Source organism: Cyclopterus lumpus, chromosome 6 (genome assembly GCF_009769545.1).
Source record: "Cyclopterus lumpus isolate fCycLum1 chromosome 6, fCycLum1.pri, whole genome shotgun sequence".
Lineage (NCBI taxonomy): Eukaryota > Metazoa > Chordata > Actinopteri > Perciformes > Cyclopteridae > Cyclopterus > Cyclopterus lumpus.
The window spans coordinates 24,807,367-24,827,475 of record NC_046971.1 but is presented as its reverse complement, the minus strand read 5'-3'; the positions used below and the strand labels follow the sequence as shown (position 1 = coordinate 24,827,475).

General features: G+C 41.4%; 1 protein-coding gene across 3 annotated transcripts in view; it reads right to left on the bottom strand.

Moving 5' to 3' along the window:
* ckap5 (cytoskeleton associated protein 5) overlaps positions 1-20,109 on the bottom strand; it is a 39,077-nt gene that overhangs the window by 15,847 nt on the left and 3,121 nt on the right. For 2 of the 3 annotated variants that reach the window (XM_034533964.1, XM_034533963.1), the window contains exons 3-28: positions 19,566-19,759; positions 18,146-18,352; positions 17,084-17,255; positions 16,852-16,981; positions 16,640-16,740; positions 16,328-16,441; positions 15,343-15,447; positions 14,831-14,920; positions 11,533-11,697; positions 11,213-11,341; positions 10,942-11,100; positions 10,681-10,782; positions 9,552-9,662; positions 9,090-9,182; positions 8,080-8,265; positions 7,833-7,927; positions 7,510-7,693; positions 7,115-7,269; positions 5,333-5,507; positions 4,952-5,065; positions 4,418-4,546; positions 3,408-3,602; positions 3,157-3,283; positions 2,617-2,699; positions 2,113-2,220; positions 1,412-1,534 (exon numbers count right to left, since the gene is read on the bottom strand). In XM_034533964.1, coding sequence (XP_034389855.1) covers positions 1,412-1,534; positions 2,113-2,220; positions 2,617-2,699; positions 3,157-3,283; positions 3,408-3,602; positions 4,418-4,546; positions 4,952-5,065; positions 5,333-5,507; positions 7,115-7,269; positions 7,510-7,693; positions 7,833-7,927; positions 8,080-8,265; positions 9,090-9,182; positions 9,552-9,662; positions 10,681-10,782; positions 10,942-11,100; positions 11,213-11,341; positions 11,533-11,697; positions 14,831-14,920; positions 15,343-15,447; positions 16,328-16,441; positions 16,640-16,740; positions 16,852-16,981; positions 17,084-17,255; positions 18,146-18,352; positions 19,566-19,759 — 3,546 coding nt within the window. The remainder of the gene's footprint in view (positions 1-1,411; positions 1,535-2,112; positions 2,221-2,616; positions 2,700-3,156; positions 3,284-3,407; positions 3,603-4,417; positions 4,547-4,951; positions 5,066-5,332; positions 5,508-7,114; positions 7,270-7,509; positions 7,694-7,832; positions 7,928-8,079; positions 8,266-9,089; positions 9,183-9,551; positions 9,663-10,680; positions 10,783-10,941; positions 11,101-11,212; positions 11,342-11,532; positions 11,698-14,830; positions 14,921-15,342; positions 15,448-16,327; positions 16,442-16,639; positions 16,741-16,851; positions 16,982-17,083; positions 17,256-18,145; positions 18,353-19,565; positions 19,760-20,109) is intronic. The other variant, XM_034533965.1, reaches the window with a different exon arrangement.

The following is a 20,109-nucleotide window of genomic DNA, read 5'->3' as shown; positions in this document are numbered from 1 at the left end:
TGATAAAGGACTCATCTCCGTACTGGTATTATTAGACCTTAGTGCTGATAAAGGACTCATCTCTGTACTGGTATTATTAGACCTTAGTGCTGGGTTCAACACCATTGACCATGACATCCTATTACAGAGACTGGATCAGTCGATTGGCATTTCAGGTACCGCACTAAGTTGGTTTAAATCCTATTTATCAGATCGATCTCAATTTGTATTTGTAAACGATGAAGCCTCAATGACCACCAAGGTTAATCACGGAGTTCCACAAGGTTCTGTGCTTGGACCAATTGTATTTACCTTATATATGCTTCCTTTGGGCAACATTATCAGGAAACAGTCACACTTTCATTTTTATGCAGATGATACTCAATTATATCTATTGATCAAACCAGAGGAGACCAACCAGCTCGCTAAAATTCAAGAATGTCTTAAAGACATAAAAACATGGATGACCTGCAACTTCCTGATGTTAAACTCAGACAAAACTGAAGTTATTTTACTGGGCCCAGAAAACCTTAGAAATCAAATATCTAATGAGATACTTTTAGTAGATGGCATTGCCCTGGCATCCAACACCACTGTAAAGGAGCGGTCCCCAATCATGGAGTTCAACAAGGTTCCGTGCTCGGACCAATTTTAATACCTTATATATGCTTCCTTTGGGCAATTTCTCTGCGTTATCTTTGATCAGGACTTGTCCTTTGACTCCCATGTGAAGCAAATCTCAAAGACTGGTTCACATGTTTGTTACTTCCAGACTAGATTACTGCAACTCCTTATTATCAAGGCTGCTCTAATAAGTCTCTTTAGTCCCTCCAGTTGATCCAGAATGCTGCAGCTCGTGTACTCACAAAAACTAAGAAAAGAGATCACATGACTCCTGTATTAGCTGCTCTGCACTGGCTCACCTGAAGGTTTCTTCCCTTTTTTCCCTGTGAAAGGGTTTTTCTATTATTTTGGAGTTTTTCCTGATCCGATGTGAGGTCCTGGGACAGGGATGTCGTATGTGTACAGATTGTAAAGCCCTCTGAGGCAAAGTTGTAATTTGTGATTCTGGGCTGTACAAAACCTGAATTGAAAATGAGCAGCTCTTAAACGGATTCAACAAGCATCTTGCTGATGGTAGGACTGAACTGCGTATTGTGAGTACACCTAATACATGAGCAACTGAGTGTATATAGAACTGTCATTTTCATCAGGAGCACAATAATGAAATAATGTGTAGATGCTCAGTGCACATTCTGCACGTGTCCGACAGTGCCTTGTTATGAGCAGGTTTGGTAATACAAGTCGTGTGGTTTCATTTGATGAGTATTTCATTTGACCACACTGCTTAGTGCTGCAATCAGCTTGACTGCTTACTATTGATCAGCTAGCCCTTTCTACTCAGACACAGTAGAACTGATCTCCCAGATACCTTTAGTTGTTTCTCTTCCTTGATCCTCTGCTCCTTAGCGTTGGGGATGAGGATGAAGATCGGCCCGGACTTATCTTCATCATCCTTCTGGTTTTTGGCGGCAGGCTTCTTGCCAGCTGCACCCTGAGAGGAGAGGCAGCATCACAGAGTGAGGGCAGTGAGTGAACCAATGTGCCCCGGCTGTGGCATTGTTCTTAGCAACGTGTGTAGAAGTGGAGGTGCCAGACACAGAAACAGGAGACAAAGGGTGTTATGCTAAACATATCTCAGTGTGGGTAAACACACAGAGCAGAAACATTGATGTGATATTATTCCAAAACATTGAAAAACACAAACTCATGCAGTGGGGTGACCTGAACGCTGAAAAGTGACCTCTCTTAGTTTGTGCTTCCTTCCTGTAAGCATGCATGTACTGCACTGTTTGATTTACTGCCCCGTTTGATTCATCTCATGTTAGTAGGTTTTGTTTAAAGGTTAATACAGATGTGTGTTGATCTCATTCCACCTGACAACGGTGTCCATGTGCTCCTGATTATACAGTTGTGTGTTCACTTGCATATTAGAGATTAGAGAGACACGGGATTAGACTGCCGAGAGCTGAATGGGTCAAGGCAGAGAGAAAACCTGGGTTAACGTCTGTCCACTGAAAAACTGGGCCCACGTCTAGATGAAGTGTAAACACATTTCATCACAAGGACTACCTGTTGACTGCTAGCAGCAGCCTTCCCTTTGCTGGGGGGCTTTTTACTAGCATTACTGTCCTTTTCCTTGGAAGGGGGAGGGACAGGTTCCTCTGGAGGGGAGGGAGGCTGGGTGAGTAGAAAAACCACATCATATTTACACTTCACTGTCATGAAATGAAATGGTGCGCATTAACAAAAATGAAATAGTGTCAAACGTTCATGCCTGATATTCACAACCACTAAAAGGAGAGAGACTTCAATGTGTGAATATTTACAAAAGGGGTTCAGCGTCTAAAAATGTAAAACAATACAATTGGAGGGGTCAGACTGGACTTGAACCAAACACATCCCTCTTCTTTCATCATTGATATAAATGGGAGGACATCAGATGAGACTGGTATACTGGTATACCCATGAAACCAAATCTACTTGAGCTAAACAGCCATTCAAACAATAAGTAGGTCTTACAAAGTATACAATATCTCTGTTCCTGTGTGCAAAACATGATCCAGAAAGACATACCTTCTTCCCAGATCCTCCTCCCCGGACCTTCTTGGCTTCGGGTTTACTCTCCACAAAGTCCTCACTGGCTGGCTGCCTGGGGGCTGCACAGGAGGGAAACGTTTGGGAATACAATGTGAGCAAAAACTGTTCAAACACTTGACACTTGTTCCCACTTTGTATTGTAAATGGGCTGCATTCACATGGTGCTTTCAAAAAGAAAACACAAAGCGTGGATGAGTGGAGAGATATCACCGAATGAAATTTGGATATCATAATTGTCAATAAGGAAATAAGACGGTCGCTGCAATGACAGTAATGAAGTACAATCTGTACGTCTTTCACCTTTTATACCACCCTTGTTTGCGTGGAAGTTTATTTGAATGCAGTTATTCTGCCGAATAATAATAATAATAATAATACAGATCAAAAATGTTATTAGTCATCAAACCTAACCCTACTTCACATGATATGTAAAACTAACACAGAGTAGCACAGATTGGTTTGACATTAAGAATCTGTCATAATGAGAGTCTGGGGTTGTAATAATGATTCACAAACCTGAAGCAGCTCTGCTTGGCTCTGCAGAGCCTCTCCCCCCTCCAGCTTTGGCAGGGGCAGCAGGTTTAGCTGGCATCAAAGCTCTGGCTTTTTCCAACATGCCTAACACCTGATCTTTGGAGGCGGTCTGCAAGCAGATGAGGAGAGAGACATTAATTAATGTAGACAAGATGGTTTTAAATCCCTGTGGTCAGGCACTGAAAATGCATTTAGATAAAAGCTAGCCACAGCACAATACATCTGTCAAGTACTTTGAGTTTCCCAGCAGCCTTGTCCATTTTGTCGTAGCCCAGGTGCATCATGAAGGTAGGCAGGGCATCCTGAGCCTTCTTCCTCACATCTCCGTTTCTGTCCTCCAGACAGGAGTAGAGCTGAGGGACACACATCATCAGGTCCCCGGGTACTGTTCTCAGGGTCGGCAGCTTCTCTGCTAACCAGCCTAGCACCTTGGTGAGGAAGAGAAGGTCATGGGAAATTGTGAGTCTCATATCTGTGTTGTGTGACGTTTTCTCCGGGAAAATGTGCGCCTGAAATGTCCTTCTGGGTGCAGAGTAGCGGTGCAACGAATTATCAAAAGGCACGGTTCGGATCACGGAGTCATAGATTGGATCAGCAAATACAACTTCTAGAGATCCCTGATCACGTTCTCTTGCCGCAGATACTAATTGCAGCATTGATGTTCCATATTGGCAGATCCCTTTGTTGTTTGGATACTTGTAGAGCAGCCGATATAAATCAACGCTCTGAAATTTGGATAGATGACTATAACAAAAGTCAACGGATGGTTTAGCGTTTTTTATTCATAAAAACATAAAATTGTCAAATAATAAAAAAGGAAATAGAAGTCTATTTTATTGATTAAAACAAATTGTGTCATCAGTAGTTTTAAAGACGCATTCAAATCTGCTTAGCGCTAGTGTTTGGAAGTTAAACAGCTCATAATTCATCTCTAATATCTATTTATCACTATTCATTCAAGTTTCTCACCACACTACATTTTACCAGATTACATTTGAACACATCATAAATTATAATTTGCCTTCGCCCAATACTCATTTCCAGTGAACAGAGCCTGAACGTATCATGATGTAAATTAACTGAACCTTTTGTTTGTCACAGTCCGTACGGATCACGGATTGACAACAATCCATTACCTCCAGTCCAGAAGGTACACAAAAATGGATTTCTCTTTTCTGAATAGGTGGAATTCAGGATTTCCGTCACAAACAAGCCAGTCAAAAGTGTGTGCATCACTGTGTACCTCCTGTCGTAGGAAGGGATTCTCCTTTTTTAGCTCCTCTGACAAATCTTCTCCCTCCAGCCAGTCCTTCATCCCCGTCTGCTCCACCCAGGCCTGCAGCGTGGTCATTGCAGCCGCCCTTACATTGGCCTGCAGAGAAACAGAGGACATGTCCATCATCACCACAGTCCCCAGAGCAACAAAGTTCTTCGGATTTATCATCATATATCATTCTAAAGTAGACATTTTCCATTTGTGTATTTTGTATCAGTATGCTCTACCTGTGCTGTATATTTATCATCATTAGTCGTAAATAGTTGTTCCTCTCATTTATATCTCCACTATACTCTGTTGTGATGGATTTTATCGTTTCAGTGAAAACTTGCCTGTAACTTCATGGAATGTATGATAAAAAAAAAACAATTATATATATATATATATATATATATATATATATATATATAAATATAAAAGTGTCTGTAATGCTATGAGGTTTATTTCAATGCAAGCACTACATGGCCACTTTTGTTGAACGTGGACACACAGGTACTTTACCTTGCTGTCTCCCAGTACAGTGATAACAGGGAATCCCATTGCTTTAACATGCTGCTTGAGTCCAGGTCCCATGGCTGTAGACAGCTGCTGCAGGATAGTAAGAGTCTGCTGGACCTGGAAAACAAACAGTCATTTTAACTTCCCATTACTGTGAAAAGCAGTTAAGGCAAAATATGCACCTAAAAACAATGTATAGACTGAAACAAAAAATCCCTCTGAACCATCACTAGAAATTAGGAAACCCCGTTGTACAATGAGAATGAAATAACCTTGTAACTCGCCGATTAATTGATCAAAAATCAAATGAAACCAGGGTCAGTATGTTGAATTAAGGCCCTTCATTTAATGCTTCATTCTAAAGAGAGCTGCTCTCTTACTAACCAGGATCTTGTTGGAGTCGCTGAGTCGCGCTTTCAGGGCCAGAGGAAGGTCTCCAATGTTGGCTGTGATGAACTTGGCCTCTGAGATGATGGCTGCAATCTCGTCCAGACCCTCCTTCCTGATCTTCCAGTTCTTATCCCCACTTTTTGACACCAGATCAGCTGTAATCTTGTCACTGAGATGGGAGGGAGACAACGTAATAGAAAGCTAAGTGAACCAATTGTCTTCCCACTTGAGCCGAACAAACAGAGAATGGGACATTTAGATAGAAGCTCAGTGGTATGGAGAAAAGGCATAGACAACTTACTAAATATCGTCTTTGTTCAAATGTTCTGAGTAAATATATTATGTCCACTCATGTATATCATACATGTGATTTAAAGCAAAACACTGCTGTGGGTCAGTGGTTAGCAGGTCCGTCTTTCAATCAGGGGATTGGCGGTTCAATCCCCGCCCTAGTCGATGTGTCCTTGAGCAAGACACTTAACCCTGAATTGCTCCCTGTAGCTGTGTCTACGGTGGATGAATGTAACATGATTGTAAGTCGCTTTGGATAACGCGTCAGCTAAATGACATGTAATGTGTTGCAATAATATTAGAAAATGTATTTCTACTGGGAATCTGCACTTTTTTGAACTTCTAAATGCTTTTTAAAGAAGAAAGCAAGAAATGTACACTTTTATTGAACCCCGTGGGTAAATCCTTCTCTGCATTGTACCCATCTTTAGTTATTAAGGAGCAGTGGGCTGCGGTGAAGCGCCTGGGGAGCAACTGGGGGTTCAGAGTCTTGCTCAAGGACACCTCAACATGCAACTATGGGGAGAGCGGGGATCGAACCGGGTACCTTGTGGTTACGGGACGACCGCTCTCCCCATGAGCTACAGCCGACCCAAAAAAGACAATTGAATACAAACACAAAAAAATATATATTAATGAAAATGTTTAACGCAACAAAGTTTGTTCCACTGTTATACTTAAATACTTTTTTTGTAAAGTCAGACAGAAACAAAGTAATCAAAGACCTGACCTATTTGGTATTAGAAGTCATTTGGCTTCATTTGACCACACTGCTTAGTGTTTTTAGAGAGAACGGACGATAAAGGAGATTGTATGAATAATAAATGAATAACCAAATAAATACTGATGTAACTATGCCTTATTGAAGACGTCATTCTGAGTGTTGATGAAGCAGCTCCAAGATTAACATAGCCGAGCACCGATTGATCCAAACTCCATTCACAAAACACGCATTTTAAAAAGCAGTTTGTGTCATGTGGACAGAAAAGAAAAAGCCTAAATTCGAAGTCTGCATCATTATTTAGTTTCTTCGGCATTACGATCCGTTCATTGAAAGCCAACCACAGCAAAAAAAACTTTTATTTTTGTCAGCCTCAAGTAGCACTGGAAGTGTCAGTCATCCAGTTACTATAGAAGGTGGTAACATTATTTTTATGATTAAATAAACCCAGACACGGCAGTGTACAATCGACAATAGTGTATATTTTGGCCATGGTGGATATAACGCATCTACATCGAGGTAAGCCCCTCCTCCTCTGTGCATTCAACTTAACTTTAGGCATAAAGATACCCTCTTTTCGTTCATGGACAACACCTCAAAGCTGAAGAATTAAGATATGTGTATAAAATAAAAAAAGAGAACCAAGTTTACTAATTATTATCGTGTTCATATTCTGAAAAATAGGGGTGTATGAAGTAAAAAAATAAAAAATAAAAATAAAAAAATAAAAATGGTAGATTGAGAGGGTGTCAGTGTTTCGTTACCTAATATCCGTTCTGGGCATTAGGTCAATAATGTCCTGTGCTCCTCCTCCTCCTCTTCCTCCATCTTCTTCCTGTTCCTCTCCTTCATCACCCTCCTCTTCTGCTGCTGACTTCTTCGTAAATTTGATTGGTGCTGGTGGGGACTGGCCCTGCATCTGTGAGGGAAACACATACAAATAAGAGATCGGGTTTTTTTGTTGTCATTTCGCATTTTCCCTACACAGGATGACCAACTGGTGAAAGGTCTTTCATTTCAAGTCTCTTTATATCTATCCATCTATAGCCATTTCTGGGACATGTGTTTTTATGACGGAGCATTGTAAAACACACTTCAAAAACATGACAAATGAAATGGTCATTTCAAGCAAAATGTGTTTTACTTCAAATGCCCATACCTTCTCAATCTCAGCATCTATCTGTGCGAGGAGAGCAGGCTTCTCGTCTTCAAAGAACATGCGAAGACGAGCTCCCATGTAGAGGAACATGACTCCCAGCAGGGCGATGGCAGCTGTCCGTACAGCAGGGTTAGTCGCTCCCAGAGCGGTCTTCACGTTGTTGATGAAACCCTTCACATTGATACTGGAGACAGGGGTGGGACATATTTTTCAGTCTTCTTAGGACAAACACTTTCAAATGTTGGAATTATGTTAAAGAATGATTATACATATTACATTGATTTGATAAAACAATGAGCATTAAAATAAGGACTGTCTCTGACCCAGCAAAGCCAAACTCCTTCATGGCATTAGCCAGCCAGTTGAGGGTTTCTGCCTGGTTTTTTGGGTTCTTCTGTGCAAACGCCATAGACACAACCTGAAAAATACAACACAAGCTCTATAAATACAGTATGTCCATCATGATCCACTTGATGGCTCTTAAACAGAATGTATTTTAAAGTTTTATTTGGGCAAAACTAACTTTTATTCTGTCACCATCCCTATTAAAAAGACAAACCGTCGACAAACCTGTTCGGCAGTCCATGGCAGAGAGCAAGCCTCGCTAATAGCAGTCAATCCCTCTTTGGCGTTTCCACCACATTTGACGTCTCCAATCTTGTCCACCAGGCCATCCAAAACCACGGAGGCTGACATCTTTGAAAACTGTCCTCTCTGAGCAATTAGAGCCACAATGTGCAGCTTCATCTGCATCACCTACACAGGGCAGATAGCATCAGAATGAGCATATCCCAAAGAGTAACTAACTAAAGTCTTCCATCTGCTAAGCTAATTAATGCAGTATAACATGCTATCATTCAGTGCCCTGTCTGAGAGCTGCTATGTGAAACTATTTGTGTTGAGTACGGCTCAAATGTAAACCGCTGCAGAAGGATTCCCGTATTGTTGTTGTATTGTGGATGTACTGAGGTGCACACAGATACTGGTATTGAAAAGTTGCAGCCTTTTATATTATACACTGGTGGGGCAACGGATCATAAAGCTCACTGTTCGGGTCAAATCGTAGATCAGATCAGCGAAAAAGGAAAAAAATGGGATAAAGCTCTACCTCATGTTTGGACATATTTGAGACCGGAGTCTCACCATAGTTTATGGTATAAACAATAACATGGCTGCCTATTTATGGATAGATGATGGAGCAGCTACAATGTTAGCAAAATACTGATCAATCCCAACGTTCAGAAAACAAGCTTTGAACGAGCTGTTTGTTTTGTCGTCTTGCAGACAGACCTGTATAAGGTCAGATCAGATTTTTTACATGATGTAGTTATTTCAGCCACCTTTTTTAATATGTTTATGTACGGATGACCATAAAGCCAAACGCGACTGGCGCACTGCATTACGGTTTGGAATTGGTATTTGCCTATACAGACATATTTAAGGACATCTGATCAGCTGTCCAGCCTTAAATCAGAAAGTGATGATGCTTCAGGGAAGAGGAATTCCTCAAAAAACATTCTTCCTCTCCATTAAGAGGGAAAAGTCAACCCAACATGGCTTCTGGAAACAGTCATGCTTACCTGGAAGTTGGTCTCCTTCCAGCCTGGTTTCTTGGCCAGCATCCGGACTAAGGCTTGGCAGGGCATCTCCACTTTATCCATGGTTTCAACAGCCTAGAAGCATACATCAAAGCATTGAGAAATGTTCCTGCATATTATTGTATAACAGGTATGGAGGGACACGTCAGCCTTTTCCACGGCTCCAACTGACAATATGCGATGTAGAAGTTTTACTGTTTTACACAGAAGACTTCATAGTAATACGTGTTCAATCAATGTGTGTTTATTCAACAATTGGTTAATATGCAGATTTGTTTCTTGATTTATAATTGTGTCTATCACACTCCCCAAAAGAGTGGAAATACCCAATACAATATCAGACAGTCCATTTTGATGCATTCAAATGTATATTTAGTTTCTGTAAGAGGAAAACTAATAATTTGTCATGAATCAACACAGTCATCAAGAAAGAAAAGACTTCACCCTCTGGAACTCCTCCATACTGGCCAGTCTCTCCTTCCAGTTGGCCGAGTCCAGCTGCTGTCCACAGGAGGCAGGAAGTACACTTGCAGCCCGTTCCTCACACACTTCAATCTGACATAACACACACATTTAAGTCATTAGAACCTCCAACAATAAAGTACTAATAATGCTTCAAGTCAGTCTTCTATGGTGAATCAACTTCTTTCTAGTCTTCCGACCACTTAAAGTGCTTGAACATCACCCATTCATACACTGATGATAGGGGCTACCATGCAAAGTGCCAGCTGCCCATCAGGACTAACATTCATACCCATGTGTACACTGGAGGCACAGCCTACAAGAGCGGGAGTAAAATAAATTGACACATAGAGTGGAGGATCCGGGGATCGAACCACCAATTTTTCGATTGAAGAACCTGCTCAACCTCTGAGGCCCAGCCGCCCTGGTACTCATCATAACGGACCCTTTTCACACAGCTGTACATAATAACATTACCAATGGCTCCATTCCATTAGTCTCCCAGAAGGCCATGTCACTGAGACAGCATGCACAACACCAAAGCCCTGTGACTTAAGAGGAATGCAGGCATTTACCTTTCCTCTTTGATAGCGCTGATTAGTTAGAGCTGGCTCAGGTTTGCCCTGGTCCAGCCCCTTGATATGCTGCTATAGGCTTATAGGCTGCTGGGGGATGTTTTAGGATACACTGAGCACCTCTCTCTCCTTCTGTATGAATTCATTTGCGCATCACTAATCCTACTTCTTCTCCGGAGTCTTTGAGCTTTCTTACCTCACAGGTTTACATGGATCGTGGTTTTATCTGGACCTGCCCGACACCTACTGCTATTATTATTATTATTATTATTATTATTATTATTATGAGTTGTATTGCCAATACCATTAGTGCTTTTATTATCATTATTATTCTACTACATCCAGTTATTATTGTAGTTGTACCTATCTTTTTCATCATGCCTACTACTCTCATATGAATCATGTCTGTGTCATATCCATCGAATGTGTTGTTCATTCTGTACACATGACATCTATTGCTTCTGTCCATCTTGAAAGAGGGATCTGAGGATAATTTGTAGTTTTGATTTAATTAAAATACATGCACACAGACTTACCGATAATTCACTCTCAGTGAATTCTTTATTGTCAAGGTTCTTCTTGGTTTTTCCACCAACAGCAGAGGTTGGTTTGGACTTCTTCGATGGACCGGCTGACGACTGCAGAAAAGAGACACGAGACGCTTCCAGAACAACTGTAGACACTTATGTAATCACGTTTAATGGGTCATAATGTCCTGAACACGGCAACATTGGGGTAGAACAAGGTGACTGATTCATGTCCATTCATTTTTTATATGTGCATCACCCTGAGCATACCTTGCTGGCAGCACCAGCTTGGGTCTTCTTGGGTGGGGCAGAGGATTTAGATGGTGCTTCAGCAGGGGGAGGAGCTTTAGCTGCAGCCTTCTTTTCCCCCCCTCCTCCTGCACCCTTCTTCCCTCCAAGGAGCTCTACTTTATCAGCAGACTCCTTTATCTGTTCACATGTGGAAAAAAAAAAAAAGGACAATGGTAAGCAGCTAATCCAAATGAAAATGAGAGCCTTCTCCTTGTTTTTATTTATTCACCCTTCTTCTACTGGTCCTTACCTTATCCAGTTTGAGTTTATCCACATCAGACAGGAAAGGGTTCACCGCTTTCTCTCCCACCACTTTCAAGGCCGTACCCAAAGCTTCGAAAGCGGCGTCCCGCACCTCTGGTGCAGAGTCATTCACTTGCTGAGATGGTTAAAGAGAAAAGAACAGGTACGTTTTTCAAAGACGGCCCAGTACGGCGTGTCAATGATAGTATTATCCATTTCATGGAAGCTGTACTTTATTTTCAATTCAGTCTGATATTGAGAAAGCAGAGAAGAGACAACACTGTTTATTATAATGTACAGCATTAGCAAGAGGGACATTTCCAGTACCTTGATGAGAGCAGCACAGAGCGGTTTGAGGACACTCTTGGGCAGGGTGGCCTGTGTGCAGTGTCTGAAGGAGCGGGCCAGAAACAGGGAGACCTGCTGCTTAATGGAGGGGTTCTTATTGTCCATCACACCCAGAATGTCCTCTGACAGGTTTTGAAGAGTGGTCTGGAAAAAAAAGACGTCATCATAAATGTGACAGTAGATCAAATTACAATCCATCAGATTTAGATTAGGGCAGTGGTTCTCAAACTGTGGCGCGCAAGGGTATTACGGGTGGGCCGCAGGGGGAAATGCAGAAAGACCTTTATTGAGAACTTCACATATTACAAAAGTACAGACATACAACTAAGTCATTAATAAATACATGGAGAAATGCCTGTACCTTTGTGTAAATGTTTACATTACGACTCGCCACATTCTACTTCTGAGAAATCGGCTTTTCTGCTGTTGCCCTTCAAAACAAAAGCTACAACATTGAGCATGAATTGAGTGGCTTTTCTGCTGTTGCCCTCCAAAACAAAAGCTCAACATTGAGCATGAATTGAGAGTTGCTTTTCTGTTGTTGCCCTCCAAAACAAAAGCTCAACATTGAGCATGAATTGAGTGGCTTTTCTGCTGTTGCCCTCCAAAACAAAAGCTCAACATTGAGCATGAATTGAGAGTTGCTTTTCTGCTGTTGCCCTTCAAAACAAAAGCTCAACATTGAGCATGAATTGAGAGTTGCTTTTCTGCTGTTGCCCTCCAAAACAAAAGCTCAACATTGAGCATGAATTGAGAGTTGCTTTTCTGCTGTTGCCCTTCAAAACAAAAGCTACAACATTGAGCATGAATTGAGTGGCTTTTCTGCTGTTGCCCTCCAAAACAAAAGCTCAACATTGAGCATGAATTGAGAGTTGCTTTTCTGTTGTTGCCCTCCAAAACAAAAGCTCAACATTGAGCATGAATTGAGTGGCTTTTCTGCTGTTGCCCTCCAAAACAAAAGCTCAACATTGAGCACGAATTGAGAGTGGTCTGCAACCCCGTTTTAAAAAGGTTTGTAGTGGAAAGCAGGCTCATTGCAGCCACTAATACTGATAAAACGTGATGCTCACGCATATCTGCACTATTTTTGTTTTGCACGTTATTGTTTTGAAAATACATGCAGTGTAAAACTCTTTATTGCCAAATATTTCAACTTGTTTTATTTAGTTTTCCACAGGTTGCACTTCATTGTTATTATTGAAAAGATATTCAGGGCAAAACAGGTTAATTGCAGCCACAATAATTTTTTTTGTTTATAAGTAGTTTGTTTGCATTGTTGTTTGATGGAGCAATCTGGTTTACTTGAAAGTGATTGCCATTTTCCTTTATTCTATTATTTGAAAAAGTACAGATGGATGGTCACAAAAAGTTATTTCAATAAAACTTCTGCATAGACCGTTTAGAAACATTTGGAGAACCACTGAGTTAGGGTTAGCAAACCGACACAGACACAATTGTCCATGGTCAATAGACCGGAAAAACAGGCCAAGCTGCCAGAAAGCAGTTTGGACGTAAACATGATTAAAGGAACGATGCAACTATAACCACGAAAATCTTCATAAAAGGTTATCAAAGTGAAAACAGCAATGTGCAAGGCTGCTTCTTAACTCGTCTTTGTTGCAAGATGGTGTGTGGTGTGAGGCCTGACGACCAACCAGATGTTTTTATACACACAAAATCCTTTCGATCAAATCACAAAAGGGCCAAATCGGAGGACCGATGTCACACATTGAATAGTGGAACCACGCAGAGTTAAAAATTAGTCGGAATAGAGGTAGATTGAGTCGGAGCAATACTCATGGGCGTCGGCCGTGATGAATATTTGACAGGCTAGATTATTATAACCGCTAGAAGTAAATGTTGAAATAAAAGGTTTGAGAGCACCACGAGTGACCTTAGCTGAAGATAAATATTTCAAATAGAGAGATGTACTAACTCTACTTCCTCCCCGGAGTCGTTGTGACTTTTCGCCTCATAGGGTCCATTGGACCTGGCTGTGTCTGAAGCCGGTCCTGGCTCATGACCCCTTGTCCCTGCTTCCTGCATCCGGCCTAGACCTGACCTCCTTCCCAATGGCCCTGCCTCCTTCTCTGTGCCTCCTGCCTCAAAGGCCTCATTGGTCCGGCCTCTTCCACGATGCCTCATGCCTGGTGAGCCGGCCTCCTGCCATGGCCCTGCTGATGCCCCCCCCTCTCTTCTTTCTCCTTCTGGTTCATGGATTGTGGAGGTCTGGATCGTGGTCCACGTCTACCACTCATTATTCATAATTTCTGTTATATTCATTGAATGTGTTGTAACTCTGTAACGCTGTTCATTCTGTACACATGACATCTATTGCTTCTGTCCATCTGGGGAGAGGGATCCTCCTCTGTTGCTCTCCTGAAGGTTTCTTCCCTTTTTCCCCGTGACAGGATTTTTTTGGGGAGTTTTTCCTGATTCGATGTGAGGTCAAAGGTCAGGGATGTCGTATGTGTACAGATTGTAAAGCCCTCTGAGGATAATTTGTAATTCTGGGCTATACAAAATAAACTGAATTGAGAATTGTTGCTTTTCTAAAACATCAAAATAATAAAAATTCACTTTAATATGTCTCTCATTAACCTATCATTTATGTTTAAACTGTTGCAGTTTTGACTCTTCAAAGTTAACGTAAACGCTGATTCACTGTAAATGCAAACGTCGGTGTTAAGTATAATGTTACTGCTCCGATCAAACCGGTCTTTACCTCATTGTTAACGTTAGTAGTAGCAGCAAGCTTACTACAATGACTTGAGCTGCAAGCAGTAATACCGGGAGCCAAGTCATTGGTCCATTTCGAAGTAGTGACAGCTGATGTGGCCTACTGCCGCCGACGTGTTGTCATTTTAAATTTTTAAAGCAACAGTATTAACAATTAATAGTTGCTTTAATTAAATAGAAACCCTTTTAGAAAGCTTTTGATTTCAGCTCTCTCCAGGCTGTTAAAAAAGAAAAGGAAAAAAAGAAGCCTGGGTCCTCATTTAATACTCCAAAATCAAATCCAGATCAAAGTAGGTGCGTCAAACCTAAAAGTCCCCAAATGCATTGAAAAGCCGGGACTGATCATCAGAGCACCAGTTTTGGTGTAAACTACAGCAATAGAAAAAGATTGAGAAGCGTTACCACAGACTGTCTTTTCTTAGCTGCTTTATGTCACAGCAACTCATTTGTTATCTATTGCACTCTTTCATATTTCATTGGATGATTCAAGAAGAGCTGCTCACTAAATATGTAGTCAAATTAAAAGGACTAAACTTACAGTAAGGAAGATGGCATCAATGGCCTCCTGCAAGGCCTGGACCACCTGAGGCTTCTTTTCCTTGAACTTCTCCAGAATAGTTGGAACCACCTAAAAAAACACACAGATCTAATTTAGCAGTAGTCAATGATTCTGAAACATGGAATAGAACAATCATTTGTTTTTCACGCAACCACTTAAATGTGTTAGTAGCTGTATGAATAGCAAACTGTAAGTCCCTGTGTAGTTTTTATATCCTGAATGGTGTTGGTATTATCCAACATAAAGTTACCTAATGACTACACCCACTTGAATGCAGCACCAGCATTCTGCTTTCCGGCGGTGTGTTTACATACAAAAAACGTTTAAGAATTTAAAAAAAGAAGACGTTGTGAAAATAGCGATCACAATTTCCTGTCCAATGAAAACTTTGTGCCGATTACACCCAACGGTTTCTCTGGACATTTTTTAACACTTCATTGTAAAGAAATTAAAATGAAAATGACCGCCATAGTATAAAGAGCTTTACTTACTTGTCCTGCATACGTTCCAAACTTCTTCCGGAGACCAGAGGCCAACGCAGCAAGACATTTAGCTGCAGCTGATACCAGCATCACATTGGCATCTTTCCCCACAACCTAAAACATAAACCAAGTAAGCAATGTCACCAGATAGATAGTTGTCTTAGGCTGTGTTCACCACCAAATGCAATGCACATTTATTGCACCATGAGATTACATACAAAGTCAAATCAAATACGCACCGGGCGGCGAGCATAATGATAATGAAATTTGCATGACGCTGATTGGCGAAAGCCCATCGGCATTAAGATTCTCCTCCGGTCATCACGGAGGTCGCCGAATCAGAAATGTTGTAGTGGTAGGTGTTCACCCAGAGCTCTACTACACCTCATATTAGACACCGGACGAAACTATTGTACGTGCATAAATGGACTTACATGAAGCACTTGGTACAAACAATAACCACGCTGCCGTATTTACATCTATATGACGTATGAACTGAAAGCCTAGAAACAATTTGATTCGATTGGATAAACAATCATTTTCAAAAGATATTTGCTAGTTGTCTTCCGGAGAGAAGCCTTTAACCGTTTATGGCAATTAAAGATCAGCAAAATAGTTTATTTTGAGTTCATACAGCCATAGTAAACGAGCCAACTCGGCTTGCTAGTGACAGTGAATACACCACGATGAAATCCAGAGAGCTCCTCCGAATGATTTAAGCATATCTGCAGAGCAGCAATAGTGGTTATTGCCGTGGACAATAAATGGCTTAGTTGATATGTTTCCATGGAGATAAGCCCCTCCTCTCCGGCACGTCTAGCAAATGAAGGCAAAAACACAGAAATTCGCTTTGCATTTGCTGTGAACGCAGCATTAGACCAAACTTTCTTTATGATGACAAATGTCGACGAGTTATCTTTCATATGCCTAGTAATCTTTAACCTAATTCCAGATAAGATGAGATCGCCTCACTGAAACTGTGAAAAGCACTCACCTTCTTCAGAGCTCTGACGAGGTCTCCATAGTCTCCGTTCTCTAGTTTGAGGTTCTTTGTTAGAGCCTCTACAGCCTCCAGAGCTTCTCTCCTCTCCTGCCACTTTTTAGCTTCCTGCAGGAACAGACAGAGCAAGTACACATGTTGTGTTTTGTCACACAGAACGGCATAATTACAAAGAAGTACTGCACCATTATCCTTTTCCATTTAGGAGTATAATCTTAATTAACTAAAGCTACCCCTTAGCCAGTTAACATGGACGTCATGCTTTGATGGGATCTTTGAGAAATCTACGTAGTTAGACAAGCATACTATTTTGTCATAGAAGTCTTTGGGTATCTTGGACAGAATTTCCACGGCTTCCAGCAGTTCATAAGGATCCACTGCTGCCACTGTTTCTGCCTCATCCTCTCCTGAAAGAGAAGCAGAAAAAAAAAAAGAGATCACTTTACAACCCATCGACAGCAAAGCAAAAGGTTTCTATGCAGAGATCTGTGAGCAGTGAGCCACCTTCTTAAACTTACCATCAGATTGTTCTCCCTGGGCTTGGTGCTGTTCAAACTTTGCCTTCAGGTCAAGCTGTGAGCGCAGGAACCTGGTCTGTTTGGGAGGTGTGGAAGGCAGCTTCATCCACTCCTCCTCTAGCTCCTTCAGCTGCCGGGACAGAGAGCAGACGAGCACTGTTTAGTTTCAACTTGTTTTTCAAAGCCGAACAATAAAAAAGGGCAAATATGTGAAATGAGGAGTGTGTCCCACCTGTACAGAGTTAATATTTTGCAGTGGTGGTCTCAGAGCATCTCTGATCCATTTGTAGATCTCCACAGCAAGCAGCTTGACTTCGTCCCTTACCGCCTTCTCTCTGGACTCAAACTGCTTGGACAAAACCTTCACCACTGGCTTCAACGTCACTATCTTAGACCCATACTCACTGGAGGAAGATGAGACCGAGGGGGGACAAATGGATAGTTCTTTGGCAAGACATAGAAGACTGTTTGACAAATATCTTATCAGTATGTTCCCTTCATATTATTCGACGTCAATGTAAAATAATATAGTTTGCTCCATCATTCAGTCATTTAGGAATGGCTGCTAAAGCTGAAGTAGCCCTAGTAGTTCTTGCAGATGCTCCCCAGACGCTGAACACATTGGCAAGAACCGCGCCCGTATTTCACACTAATAGATAGCAATCTGCTCATTTCCTTTGTAATATTTTGTGTAGAAAATGTAAATGTGAAAATAAGGTTTTCTTGTTTCATCTTGATTTTACATTGCATGAATTCTTAGTATGGAAGTTGTCGACTCTAACGACCCAGTTGGGATTGGTCAAAAGCAGAATCTTAGCCTTTTTACCAGTTGATTGAATAGGCAGAAACTTACAGTGTTCGGTCAGATTATGGACTGACATAATTAACTAATCAACCTTCTAAATTAATCTACCTGGATGATCAATAATTGTATCACGAGGCTTGTATGCCATTTCATTTACCACTTTTTCCCCCAACCCTCATTGTGCTTTCTTGCCAAATTTGCTCACAGCAGGCTGAGAATATAGACCAGACAGAAAAAGTATTCACCCCAAGGGGTCAGCGTTCATGCTATATATATATATATATATATATATATATATATATATATATATATATATATATATATATAAATAAATAAATCTGTATATATATAAAATTGCATGAGTCAAAACAAAACTAAATACAATGGTGCCTTTTTAAGTGACAGACTGTAGACTGGTAAATAAAGAGACGTGTGTTTTACGTAACAAAATAATCTTCAATACATTTACATTAAGAAAGTAGCACTGACCTGAGAGCCTTCCTGAGTGTCTCAATACAGGTCACCACTATCTTGGGGTTCTTGTTGTCCAGTCCTTTGAGCAGCTCGTCTTGAACCACCTCCGCCTTCTCGATCTCCATGTACATCAGACAGATGTCTGTGCCTAGCTCCTTAGCGCGGGCCTTTGGTTGGTTGAACACTTTGGTCACCACACCCGACACCACCTCACCCGCTGTCCTGTAACAACACATCGATTCATTGGTACAAAACACACTGGACAAACTCTTTTGAACGGGTTGCCTTACAGGTCTGGATTTAATCCCATGAAAGTTGTACATGTATATTGTCATGCACCACTTTACTTTGTATCCCGTGAATTTCGCTATATTTGTCTTTATTTGTTGTCGTTTTAATGTTTATCACTCATGGCATATGACAGAATACATTCATCAACATCTGAAAAAAAGCACGTGTGGATCAAGTGCAGTGGACCTTGAGACGACCACCGCCCACGGCCAACCAACCAACCAGACCTGCTGGACCATTACATTACATGGGGATGCAATTCAGGATTAAGTGTCTTGCTCAAGGACACATCGACATGGACTAGCAGAGCCGGGGAATCGAACCGCCAATCCTCTGATTGAAGGACGACCCTGCTAACAGTCACCACACTGGACCAAACTGCCCCATGGCGGAGAGGGAGGAGATCCAAGATGGAAGCCAAGCTAACACAGCTAGGACCTGAGGCTACTCCACTACCCAGCATGCTGCTGGCTGTCTGAGTGTCAGTCACAGGAAAATAAGATGGATGAAAGCAGCTGATGGTGGGTGACTGTTGAGCCCACATCTCTACAGAGACCTGGATCCATCGTGGTCCAGGATCAAGATGCACTTGAGGGGCGGACAGCAGGACAGGGAGCAGGACTCCGGTGGGACAAGAGGAGGTGGACTCTGTTTACTTCATGATGCTCCAATAGTCAGAGGCGATGGATAATGTTTTCCTCGTGTTGAATTTTTAATGTGAAGATGTCCTCCATATTATCTGACCAGATAATTATTTTTGTTGCTGTGGTTTAAATTAATTATGAAGCAAATAAATTTAAAAAAATGCACTACAGGAATGGACCATTGCTTTTGTGTTGTCTGTCATCGTTGTGTATTGAATAATTAAGCAATGTTGATTCTTTAACTGTAATTTTTCCCCTCACAAAATAATCAAAAAGAAGAGTATAGATGATGGTACTGGGATATACAATCCTAACAATACCCATCCCTAGTCGCCACACCAAAGGTTTAAATAGTTTTAAAGCCATGATAACTTTCCAAACTGCAGTGTTTTGGTGTCCGATACGCCTTTCAAGAAATAATGTGTTGATGCATCTGTACTGCCGTATTTGATCGTGTCTCCAGTATCTTAAACACAATTATTTTGGCAAATATCACTTACTTGCCAGCTACATGGGCATTCTCAATGAAGACCAAGGCAGCCTCAAGGCCTTTAAGCTGAGCCACTACATTGGAGTCAGTGACAAACTTCTTTATCAGTCCCAGGTACTTCCCCCATTCTGGACTCTTCTCGTCCTTGATCCTCTGGAACAACTTCAGAGCTTCTTCATAACCACTCAGACGAGCTTTCCACACCTGTAGAAGAGCAAGAGTCAGAGAAAAGGTGAAGGACAGAAAGAGCAAGGAGACCCTTGTTCATTTCATAAATGTTGTTGTATACATGACTATATATATAAAAAACGTTATAAGCTGTGATATTAAATAGCTTTTGCGGCTCTAGATACATTTGATTTGGTGGAAAATAGGGCAAAATGCCTCTTTGCATAGGAAAGGTTGCCGAACCCTGCTCTAGAGCCAGTGTTTGGATGGATATTCAGTTTTCATAAACCATCACCCCGTAATATAGTTGTAGAGTGCTGCGACCAGGAAAGTGTTGAGTACATTGGGAGGGGTCCTCATGACCTGCATACCCATCTCACTCATGT